The sequence below is a fragment of the Balearica regulorum genome, chromosome 1 (genome assembly GCF_011004875.1).
Source record: "Balearica regulorum gibbericeps isolate bBalReg1 chromosome 1, bBalReg1.pri, whole genome shotgun sequence".
NCBI classification, from domain to species: Eukaryota; Metazoa; Chordata; class Aves; order Gruiformes; family Gruidae; genus Balearica; species Balearica regulorum.
This window is the reverse complement of record NC_046184.1, coordinates 66,939,425-66,952,191: the sequence shown is the minus strand read 5'-3', so window position 1 is coordinate 66,952,191 and position 12,767 is coordinate 66,939,425. Positions and strand designations below refer to the sequence as shown.

The 12,767-nt window shown below is 40.4% G+C and overlaps 1 protein-coding gene across 1 annotated transcript in view; it reads right to left on the bottom strand.

Moving 5' to 3' along the window:
- Positions 1–10,866: 10,866 nt before the first annotated feature.
- IPO8 (importin 8) overlaps positions 10,867–12,767 on the bottom strand; it is a 47,393-nt gene continuing 45,492 nt past the window's right edge. The window contains exons 24-25 of the mRNA XM_075756223.1: positions 12,488–12,604; positions 10,867–11,791 (exon numbers count right to left, since the gene is read on the bottom strand). Of these exons, the coding sequence (XP_075612338.1) occupies positions 11,694–11,791; positions 12,488–12,604 (215 nt within the window). The 3' untranslated portion in view covers positions 10,867–11,693. The remainder of the gene's footprint in view (positions 11,792–12,487; positions 12,605–12,767) is intronic.

The window sequence follows — 12,767 nt, the reverse complement described above, 5'->3', positions numbered from 1 at the left end:
CCTTTTATACCTTCCCCTCCCACAGAACTCTACAGTCCCTGCTACAGAGTTTATAACCTGTTATATCTCCCTCTCCCACAGAACTCCCTAGTTCATGGTAACAGAGAACTCTACAGTTCACACTTCAGCTTTTGGACTGCTCTGAGGAAGTGACATACCCTTGTGATTGAAGCAAACGCTACTTCAAGCAAGCTGTAGTTTCCACGGTTAGAAATTGCATGATAGTGGGACTCATGCCTAATGCTTATTGCTTTTCCTGCTCATTTCCTTTCAAATGCAAAGTCTAATTATCCTCTGACTCTGAAGTGGAGCCACTTCATTCAAGGTTAGTGCCATTATCACATTTTGAACAAGTCAAACCCCTGCCCTGCTAATCATCTCTGCCCACATAGCCCAGCCAAGATACTCTGCCACTGCTAACCCTGAATTCCCCCGCCCATCCTACAGAAAGAGCACCAACAGGATAATATCCTGAGCAATCCTGTCTAATCTCTGAGCTGACCCTGCTTTAGGCAGCAGGTTGACCAGAAACCTCCTAAACTCCCTTCCAACCTGAACTATTTGACTGTTCTAAGTTTCAAGCAGGGATAGCAATATAAACCGATAGAAAAACTAGCTCTGTAACATACTCCCTGCCATGGGTTACATGTTTCCCTTCTTTAGGGTTTTCCCCTAATTCTAAAGGATAGGCTAATGGTCACCACATGGCCAGGGGCTTGCCACATTCAGTAATTCATACTCAGAACCTCACCTACCTTTAGGTGATTCTGGTCAGCAGATTTCCAAGCTGTTCCTGCTGATTGCCTTTTTTCAAGGTCCTCCAACTTCGATGTTCATAGATTATCTTTCAGAGCACTCACCGATGAACTGCTGACCTGAACACAGCCTGACAAGTTTCCTGAATGCTGTAGTATCATTTACTTGGGTAGGAGCATCCACAGTAAAAGACAAAAATGAAAAGCACCAAAAATGTCACAATAGATGGTGCAATTAAGATAACATAACACACTGTAAAACAGAAGAAAAGCTATAGCTCAGTTCCTGGGCAAGGAAAAGCTGTAATTTACTGTAGCAAGACAAAACATACGCATCAAATTACTGCTGTGTTTCAGAATCTCTCTTGTGTACAAGCATCAGCAAAACTGACTATATACTTGCACACAATCAGCAAACAAGAAGTGGAGACTTCGCTCATTACTGTTGGTTATAATCCTCTCAAGTGTTTTTCTTTCCCCTCCAAATAAACCCACCAGGGGTGTACTCACATTAGCAGAATTACCCACCCACCCTGGATGGTTCATTTCCCTGAGCTCGCTTTATAAGAGAAGAGTAAGCTTTGCCAGAGAGTGATTTAAAACATCTGATGGCTTAGAAGCACAACTCTGGCTGTCCCCTCACTCTCCTACAAAAGCCAAACAAGGTAAGCCTCCTAACCTAAATTAGCAGCCTACAATCAGGTGGTGTGCTTATTTTTGTCCTTATCTCCCCATTAGCACTGCACATACTATTGCTCACCTGTGGGTCTTTAAAGGTCATATCCACAGTGATTGATTCCTCCCCCCCCCATTTTTCTTCAACCAAAAAGAAGATTTTATAAAAAATAGTAAGAAAATGTTGTACAAAATTATATTGTGAAACAGAAACTATTCAGGAAAGGATGAAATGCTTCTCAGTGCTTCAATATGGCTTTAGAAATTCATTAGATTATGAACTGTTAGTGTCCTGTTAGGCAATCCCCTGCAGCAGAATAGATCTTGGACTCAGGCATCCCGTAACACAAGTGACCTTGGATGAAAGCCACAAAGATGGCAACAAAATAAACTCGCACACGTGCTTTGACATTATGTTTAAGTAGCCAGTGCTTTTTTTCCCTGCAGCAGTACTGTCATAAAGTAAAATCTGGAGTTAAAAGTCAACTACAAGTCCCTCCACAAAAGAAAAGAAAATTAGATCTTTTTCCCCCCCCCTAAAATCAGGAACAGAGCAAGAATATGAAGCTATAAACTGAGTATTTACAGTTTATAAACAAAGCTATACTCTCTTTTTCTTGTCACAGTTAACCTCGGATTTGTTTGCCTCATGTTTTCTGGATCTTCCCCAACCTGCTGTACAGTTACAGAATTTCATTCAATCAGGATTTGGGTCCTCATGCAGTAATTGGGCCCTGAAACGCTGAAAAAAAAAAATTGCTCAAAATCTACTTGAAAACATGTCACACAATGCTGTATCTAAAGAAAGAAACAGAATAGTAAGAGAATCTAATGATTAACAATCCATGCTTTGTGAGAATATCTTATCGACAGAAAAATCTGGCATCGCTCCGCAGTTCTTCCTAATTCAGCAGATCACAGCCACAAACCCCCAAGAGGTGCACGTGAGAGAGGAGGAAGACAGAGGAATCCAGAATCACAACTGAGAATATTTCTTTCTTTACAAAAAGCAGATGATCTGAGGCAAGATCCCGATGCCCTGGAAGACCCCTGCGCGCTAAAGCTACAGCACAGACAGCAAAGTGAGAGCGTAACAGAGCCTAACCAGAGTGGACGGGAGACGAACGCAAGGCATCTCCCCCACCCTTCTGTGACAGGCAGCCAGGCATGACTTGCAACCACAAACAGCTGCTACTTCAGCCACGCAGCGGCAGCGTTTTTTCAGTATGTGTATTTTATTGGAAGAATATCAATCACCAGGTAACAGAAAATCCCATTAAACAACCGAACGTGCCTTCGCAACCGTTAGGAAGAAGCAACCCCAAGAACTGAGGCAGCCTGAGACCGTGCAGAATTGCCCCTTCTTCACAGAATGAACTTGGGCAGCCAGGAAAGTCCTTTAGATCCTCCAGCCTGGCGGCTCAGAGGGCCCTGGGTTGTGAAGTCAGCCATACTTACAGATCAGAGGAGCACGATGGGAAAGTATTAGCAGCCTCCTTACCTTAGTCCTACCTTCATAAGATCAGAAAACCTTTTGATTAACAAAACAAGGCAATAAATATTCTGTAACTGAACATTAGGAGTAGGAACTCACCCTTGAAGCAATTTCATGCTTGCTCTTCCAGTGAAACTAATTCCCCAGGGGACTTCTTATGCATGGGCACCCTCTTGGCCAGGATTTTGCCCACCCCCAAAAAAATGATGCAGTCAGATCCTGTCAGTCTTTCTTCAAACCAACAATAGAAATTGAGCTAATCATGCTGTTCGCCCTGAGTTGACTCTTGTTTGGCAGAATTCAATAACTGTGATCCTTGTTGTACTGAGGAACTAGACTCTAGGTATCTGTTTAATCACACTTCGTGCTGACAGATTTCTGAGTGGTCTATACAAAGAAATGGATGGCGATAGCTGGTTCCATCCAGTGCACCGTTCAGACACACTGCGGTGTTCTCCTATTGCTCTTGTGGTTTTGTTTATCCCTCTACATCCTCCAGAAAAATAATTACGGCACGAGAAAAACGCAACACAGGATTTGCTTTCTCCATATAGATGTAGCTTGTCCAGAGCACAGCCACAACTGCTACCAAGGTCCGAGTGTCAGCCCACAGCTGTGGGCAAATCCCTGTGCAAAGGTGCAGCCATTTCACTCCATTACTGCACTTTGCACAACTCCCTGTCGAAGCAGTCGGGTGCAAGGCAAAGTATGTTGTGCTAAAAAGGACAGTATGGATTATCTGTATTTGATAGAGTAGGGAGACCTTGGAAGTTGCATAAGGCACCCTTACTTGTTGCAGTTGCATACTCTGCTCTACAAGGTGCTGAGAGATAGAAGGCAATATTTAATAATAAAGAAAACATCCATTATTCATATAGTGATATGACCTTTCCAGACTCTCTCTCTGTGTTACTTTGAATCTCATTTATATGACTATGGAGAGTTTTCCTGATGTGCACACAAATCCAGCTAGGTTGAGCTCTGCCAGGAAAACCATAAATTCAGTAGGAAACTGCATGGGAGTGGTTGATATCCCAGTGATTTCATCAAACAGGTAATTAAATTATTTAAATTATTCATTTAACATACCTGATACCAAGAGAAAGCAAACACTGCTTTCACCCTTGCTGGGGACCAACCAAAAGAAACTACCATTTTAAGAGATTTGGACTTAGAATTCAGCTTAAGAATGCAATTCTAGCTAAAAGAAGATCAACACTCTGTCAGAGGGCAGGAGGCGGCACAGGAGCCATATATTTACTTTGGTAAAAAATACCCTGTTTAGAGCCTGTTAAAAGTGGCAATCACAACCTACAACTTCACAACCTATCCAGAGTGTTTGTTAATACCTGCAGAGACGATATAAGCTTCCCAACACCCTGATACGTGGTATAGATGATACCGCAGGTCACCTGGAGTTCTGCTCCCACATCATCACGTTCACTGCAAACCCTTGAGAGGAATCAGCAATTGGCACATCATTCATCACCTAGCTGAGAACCTTTTTTCTACAGGAGAGCTCGTCATACCGAGCAACCCGCACAAGATGATACAACTAAACAATGTCACTGCTAGACAGATGAAAATTGCAGCTCAAAAGAGGAACTCACTGTTACTAAGCAATTTCATAAATTAAGTATGTTCTGGCAGAGCTTCTCTGGGAGGCATCAGCAGTGATCCAAACACTAGGACCTAGCAAATTTCTTGGGCAAAATCCTGGCTCCATTAGAGCCAATGGCAAAACTCCCAGGCACTTCTACAGAGCCAGAATTTTCATTTCTCATGCCAGCTGCAACACACTGCTACAGTTTTGGGCAAACTACACTAACTCAACATCCCCAGCTATAAAAATGGGCCGCTGACCCCTGCTCTTGGAGATACTGTGGAGGATTTACAGAAGTGCACTGTACAGAAAAGGGCAAACATAATCAAACAGCGTGATTTAGCAAACAGGCTACTTCAGCAACTCATCATCAGGGAAATACTCCACTGATACAAATACCAGGTTTGCAGTTTCAGCAGGATTAATCTCTTGTCCTGTGGAGGCTTGGTAAAACTATCTTCTATATAAATTCCATGCACAGAAGGCTGGCCCGAGCTCTGGTGCAATCCCCTCTCTCAGGACTGCAAGATGACTGTCTTCACTATTTTGATATTTTAAGAATTGTATTTGGATGATCCGTAATGATCTTATCTACGTCAAACCATGGTTATGTTCTTTTGAAGGCAAAGCATGCATGTGAACAGTTGCCTTCACAAGTCTGAGATTAACAAACATACTCTGCTACACAAATGTACATATTAACTCTGGATAATGCACACATTTGTTTAAAATCAATTCTGGGGTGTTCTTGCAAATAAGTTTTATGGCGGTACGAAGACAGGCTATAAAATGAGATTGGGCTCCTTGGTAGGTGGCATGTTACATTTTTTTAAGAAATATTATTCCTCCCATATAAATGCACAACAGATGTAACATTCGACCTAAGCAATAAGATTTATTACTATTTTTAAAGCAAATTCAGCACAGCTTAAGAGAACACTGTACAGAATTTTTTAAGCTAGGAAGAGGTTCTTCTTGTCATCAATGCATGTTTTGCGTTTGTCAATTCTTGCCCTCAAAGCCAACTCACAGTTCAGTATTTTAGGCGTCTTTCTTACAAAGGTGATGATGCTGCAATTCAATCTGCTAATGTAGCACATAGTGGTCTCCCTCGAGTCACTGCAGGCATGGGCTCATGTCTTTGCTTTTAATATCAAAAGAAATCTGCATGGCTTCTTTGGTCTCTTTCTGAGCCCAAAAACATTTCAGGTGATTTACGTTAAGCGTACTACCGACAGCACATGCAATCAAAAGCAATTTTCACACACTGTTTGGCAATGAAAAAAAAATAGTTACAGCTGTGATCAGAGTCTTGCTTATATTGTCTTATATTCATTTCTTTACCTCATGCACTTTTGTATAAATATTTATTGTTTCATATTTTCTTCAGAGGCCATAGTAGTTCTGTTTCCTAAAAATAACTTGCTTATGCATAGTCTTCTCTTTTCAAAGCACTGTTGTTCTTCCTTTTGTTAAATTCATTTCCAAGATCTCTGTGCATGGAAAGTAGTGAAAGAGGGATATGTGCAACTTTACTAACAAACATGTTGAAAATATCTAAAAATGATGTATGACTCTTGGATAAACACCTTCAATGGTAAACAGTCCTGTGAAAAACCAATAGGCCTCCATGTCATGTAGTAATTTTGTATTTTGCATAAGGGCAAGGAACGTGGAAATTAAAACATACCTGAACATAATATTCAAATCTCATTTCAAGAAAACACTCATTTTTCTTGCTCAACAACTTCAATTACCAAGTAATTTTTCAGTTTTTGCATTTCACTTCATTTAATATAATCCTGGATGGTCCAGCAGGCAGCCCCTGACCAACACTGTCCATTCACCTCAGGTGAATCCTGGAGCTGAGCCTGTTGCATTCACATTGGAGAAATAAACGCATCTGAAAGTTCATCTCCTACCCCACCATGCACACAGCCAAGCACTTAAAATTGTGAACCTCTACACAGCCTATGAAGACAATCTCAGCATTAATATACAACTTTCACCTGATTTTTCTGATACAGACAACTACCAGCTTGTAAGGAAAATTGCTTTCTGATCCCAAGTTCAAAGCATTGCACCAAATTTAAGGCTGCTCAAGAAGTCAAGCACATTCTCTTCCTGGAGAAAAGCACAGGACAGAATTCTTGGACACTCCTCTAGAAGATCCAGGCAAAATCAGGAACACTGCAGATCTCAGATCATTTCAAACACATCACACGTCAATTTAAATGCATGCTTTCCCAATTCATCACCATTACATGTGCCTGCAGATTCTCTTTGAACTGTTGTCCCTTAAACTTTAGTTGGGGAGTGGTTCATCAGTTAGCTCCCTAGACATGCAACGCTTTAGGTAGCCTTTTGGTAGGAGATATGCTGACAAACTTTAAGAAAGGCTGTAATCCCACTGAGTGTCTCCCATTGGTGACTGCACATCAGCCAGGACAAGAGGTTCCCAGACTTTTTAAAGGGATGCATTTGTTCTCTGTCAGAGAAAAATCACACTAAGTCTTTACCTCTCATTAACTGCTGTCAGATTCAGGGTACTGATATCCATACAGATGCTACATATTCTATTTTAAAAGTATCTGAGTGCATTTGCAGTGAGTATTGAGATTAGATCCACAGGCCAGGGAAGTTTCTACCTGTCTAGTGCACAAGCACTGCTTTAGTTCTCTTTTGGTTTAGACTGGCTTTGTTTCGTTGTTTCTACAAAAGCAATAGCAGTGGAAGAGGTGTCGAAAGCAAGCAGCTTGGCCTGTTTATATATCCTCTTTAAGATATGGCTTTATGCTAAGACTTTTCTGGTATCTGGAATAGTGTCTGACTTCCTTTAACACATTGGGAACATCCATCTCTTCTGTATCGCATCTGTTTGGGGTAAGATTTGACATCCGAGAGAAGAGAGTGTTATTTTCACTCATAACGTCAAGCAGTTGTTAGCCATACCTGCTGTATGCTTTGCTGCAATGAGGGAAACTTGATTCTCTGTCCACCTGCAAAGATACAGAGTCTCTTGGACTTGAAGGATATCAGTCAGAGGCAGAGATCCTTGAGGAACTGACCACCAGACTGTCAAACATTACCAAAAGATTGACCAGGGCGTATCTCAGAACTGGGACTGAGTACTCCATTACACAGTGTATCCTATCCTATTACACAGTGTTGCCTACCCTTTGAGCAAATTTCAGTACAAGGTGTGGGGATTTCAAAGTACCCATATTAAGAAGCAAATCATAGAAAGGTTTCTCTCAAACAGCAGGCACGTGTGAGGGGTTTTCATAGCTCTGTATCATCTGCATAAGCCAAACAAGAGACTTTGTTCTATTTACACAAATGCAATGGACAGGTTGCATTGCTTCAAGAACAATGGAATTTTAAAAAAAAAATTGTTTAAGCTTTACCTTTTCAGGTATTTTGAGTATCTCCCGAAATATCTGATAACATAGCGGCTGGCAAAGGGAAGAAAAGTAGGGGAAAAAAAAGGCTGCAAAGTATTCTGGAAACAAGAGACAGTTAATGATTCATGTTGTCTACAATTCCTTTGGCTCATAAAAGTCTCAAGACAGACTCTTGCTTTATAGTAAAAAAAAAAAAATTTAAAAAATCCTCTACTGTCCTACCTTCTCTCCTCTACCATGTATGATGGAATCCAGAGTCACAAACTGCCTGGACTTCACAGGCAAAAGTCATGTCCTAAAGCAGTTCATTTCATGTCTCCCTGACACCCTACAGGCAGCCTGTCCCCCTAAAGCAAAGAATCTCACAATTATCATTCTGTGTAACACTCTTTACGTATTTTGACATACACTCCCAAAGCACATTTATTTCCATCAGACTGTGCACAAGTGGGTTTGGGGTTTTTTTTAGCTTTTTCTTTAGCTTGATATTCTGCACTCTTTCTGAAGCTGGCCATTTTGATTAAAGATTTTGCTTTGTTATGGAAGCAAACCAAGTACTTCAACTTTGAGAGAGCAAAAAGAAGCAGCCAAAACATGTAGTGATTCTTATTTTCCTTTTAAGAGTGACAAAACAGCATATGCAATTCAATACCCAACATCAGCTCATTTCATCTGAAAAAGCAGCTTATCATGGAACTTAACATTTGCTATGATTCTAACCTACACAATGCTAATTTCCTATGTAAAGCCCCCGTGGTGCTCATATAAGTCACCTTCACACTTTGGGAACATGGGCATGGGGCAACACAGGTCACTGGTTATCAGCCTTTGTTTTATTTTACAACACATTCATGATTCTCTGTACTTCCAACAGTAAATCCATCCTGCTTGGTTGGCCGATGCTGGTATCTGATATTCCATGATTACCTTGGCTACAAAGCGAGACAGTAATGCACATTTGTGTTACTCACCCTTTAATGTAGTACAAAGCTGGACACAGCTCAGAAAGAAATCCCTAAAATCCATTACCTATTTATGATCATGTACAAACGGATATTTATCATGTTAAAAGAGAACCATATGTTAAAGTGGAGGCTAGAGCCCAATAAATCTTGTTGAATGAATTCCCTTTTCAAAAAAAGGAATAAAATAATCAACATTTGCTTTTGCCAGTAGAAATATTTGCTCATGAATCTCCTGGGAAGGGAAGGGCATTTAACCTTTTTACATGCCATCCCCTCAGACATCTCTGACCCCCACTGCAAAATAGACAACAAAGATTCCCGACTCCACGCTGCTGATTAAACCCCTTGTAAGAAACATCTGGATTAAATTTTCTTGGCAGTTGATTTCAAAAGTATACAAGAAGCAGAACTAGGGAGCAGCCATAGTTCAGCTGAGTGACACAAAGATGATGCTATGCAAAAGCAGATTTTTCCTTGAATGCATTAACTCCTAAATATTAACTTGTGACTGTGTGAGCAACCTCATTAGCAGAAGAAAAATAAATCCCTCTTTACTCTGCAGTGTAGAGAAGGAAAATGGGCTTTGAAAGAAACCCAACTTGACAATCTCTTTTTTTTTTTTAAATAAAATAATAAAGGACTTAAACAGTTTACCTTCTTAAACTTAAGTGTCAGGTAAGTCGTTCGCGTCCTCAACTTCCAAAAAACATTTCTTATATTTGTGAAGGATTTCAAAACTTCTATGGTTTCTGAGAAATTCACCCACAAACTGGATGCAATGCCTTCCTACCATCTCAGTCAATACACCCCCAGGCCTAAGTTCGCAAAAGTGACCTATGATTTTCATGGCCCGACATTCAAAATAAAGGATGTCCTGGCCCTCTGCTGCTTGAACTTAAAGAGCCTGTCCAAGGCAGGTCTAATGTATGGTTCACTTTTGGAAACACAAACCCTGGAATTCTCACAGTTTTCCATATGCACGACAGACCTAAAAGTGAGAAATTTTCACTGTTGCTATTAAGTGAGTAGCAGTAGTGAAAAACCTACAGGAACCACGCCAACTTTACTTTGCAGCTGCTGTGAGGGGGGGAAAAAAAAAGCAAAAAAAAAAGCAGCAGCAGAGAACAGCACCAGAGAGAGTCTGACACAAAGGTGTAGGAAAAAGAAAAGCAGTGTGGAATCTTCTGCCCCACAGCTGCCGGGCTTAGAAAATTCCAGGGTATGAGGCAAGGAACAGGCAGACACACTTTGGCCTTTTCCAGAAGCCAAGGTGTAGACTGCTTAAGATTTATCAGACCAAATTATAATTACTCTGACATATTAAAAAAGAAAGCTTCAGCACAGTGCAGGGCAAGCAATCTGTAATACACTACAGTTGTTGAAAATTTGATGGGGTATGGGAAGGGCTTCGACTTTTCGGCTGGGGCATTGCTCTAAAGAAATACATTATCAGCATGTGCTTAAAATTGCTTGGTAAATATTTTTACATCATAAAGAAATTAACACAGAGACAAAATCTGTTCTAAAGATTTTATCTCCAATCCAAACTTCATATTCTAAAGCACCCCTACTTATTTTGGCTACACCACTGCGATCCCAAATAGATCTAAAGGAGGGGCACCTATTCAAATTAGTACTGCTATCAGTTTCTCACTAAATGAACATATTCACAAACACCTTGTTATCTGTGTTTCAGTTTATCAGAAACCAGTCTTTGAAATTTAAGAAGAAACCTGGTAGATATTTCAGCAAGGGTCAAGAACAGCCAAATGGAATGCAGACCAGAAGTTCAATCACAGAAGTGTAAGAGTAAGAAGAAATAAGTTTGGAGCTGTTTTTCTTTTATCAAGATAAATAAAATATTCTAAATATTTTGTACCACATTATTCAGTACTACCACTGGAATGGTAATGAATGAATCAAAACAGGAAAGAGGTTTATAGAATGAATGAATCAAAACAGGAAAGAGGTTTATAGAATCCCAAGTAAAATCCAATATTCATCAAAAATAGTGGAAATAAAAAGTTGTCGTGTAGAACATCGACATGCGAGGGCCACACCACTTGTCCAGGCAGGAGGTAATATCCATGTAGATTTAGGGTAGCCACCTGCCATGCCATCATAACTCAAGCGAGTTGATTTCATGGCTAAGAGAAATAATTTAAGACTACTGCATCAAGGGAAAATCTGCAATTTGTTAAGACCCTTTGACGTAACCAGTGTATGCTTTGCAACTCCAACAGGCAACTCCCTCTGCACATTTGGTCTGCACCAAACAGGGAAGATGAGATCATAATCTGAATCCAGCAATGTGTATGCAACCAACAACAATTAAACTGAGTAGTAAAAAGCAGATGACAGGAAAACACGGAACCAAGGCTTACAGTGTATCAAGAAATGTCCTTACACTTAAAAAAGTATAATGCACTCCAAAATCCATTTGTTCAGGCAATCCATGTACAACAGAAGGCACTGTTATCCATATGAATCTATCAATTCTGCACAGCAAAAACCTGAGAAGTGCAACTCAATTAGATGCAGCCTGGCCCCTCCCAGTCATTCAGGTTCCTTGAGGACAAATGTTTCCTTTCAGTCCATCAAATTATAAAAACACCACAAGAATTTGTACATTACAGTAGCTGGTTAGAAAGAGCATTCTGGTGGGGGAAGCACACTGCTATTTTCCAGAAAACTTTCAGCAGCATTAAATTACCCTCCCCTATCACTCAGAAGTCATGATGATTTCAAGAAAATGTAATGATGAGACCCTTCCCATTGACCTTTGCAGTTGATCCTTCAGTTGCCACCAGGAGTACTTCCAGCAAAGTTAAATGCTGTGATCAGTCCTTTGTTGTCAAATGTGTAGCCACTTTGTTGTTCTATTGTCTTAGTCTCTAGAATTCAAAGAAGGGAAAGGCTATGAAAAATAGTCTGTAGAGAACACTTTCGTCAGAGACAATACAGCTCAGCTAAGAATGCAAAGTTGTGGCAAAAACTCTTGGGTTGATTCATTCCCTAAATGCAGCGGCAGTCAAAAATTACACTCAGATTTTCTCTAAACGCATAAACACACACACCTCTGCAACAGAGCTGAGAAATTAATCCTCTACATTATAAGTTTATGTTATACTATCCTGCGTGCTTTTTGATTAAATCTGTATTTATTTTCCATGATGCAAGCTTTCTAAATATCTAAAACCTTACGCTGACTGTGAAGGTACTGTTAGTGGTTAAAAAGTTACAAAATTGTTAAACACATAACAATCTACAGTAATCTTCATCAAATGCCTGGCTGACAGCTAGATGTTCCCTTAATTTGCTCTTCATTTCAAATGTCAGATTGTGCAAAACTAGTTCGTACCCTGTTCAAACAGCAGCACACGTCAATGAGAGGGCAATTAATGAGAAGCAACAGTAATCTCTCTGAATAACACACACTTCCAGGCAAGGGATAATACAAGCGCAATATCCTACTCACGCTTCTCAGGAAATGTTAATTAGCAGAGAGATTTATTCTCTCTGTTGTTACAGATGAGATGCAGTTTCAACATAGCTGCAACAGATAAAATGGCCCCAGAGAAGTGACTCACCTGCAGCATTTCGCCGGTGTTCTGCTAATGTATAAATTTCCTGCAGCTGTTTCTTCTGATCCTCACTCAAGGGTGCTGTCAGTGAGTGGTACCAGGCTGCATCTCGGCTCTGCACCGCTGTCAGAACAGGAATGGATAAAAAGTGATTATCAGGTTACGTTGCAAGTTAACATCAGTAGAATAAAATGAAACACACAGAAACCCTGATCAGTTTTAAAACAGAATTTGCACTGCAAAAGAGGCTCAGTATTCCTGTCAGTTTTCTTAGTGTAGAATCCCC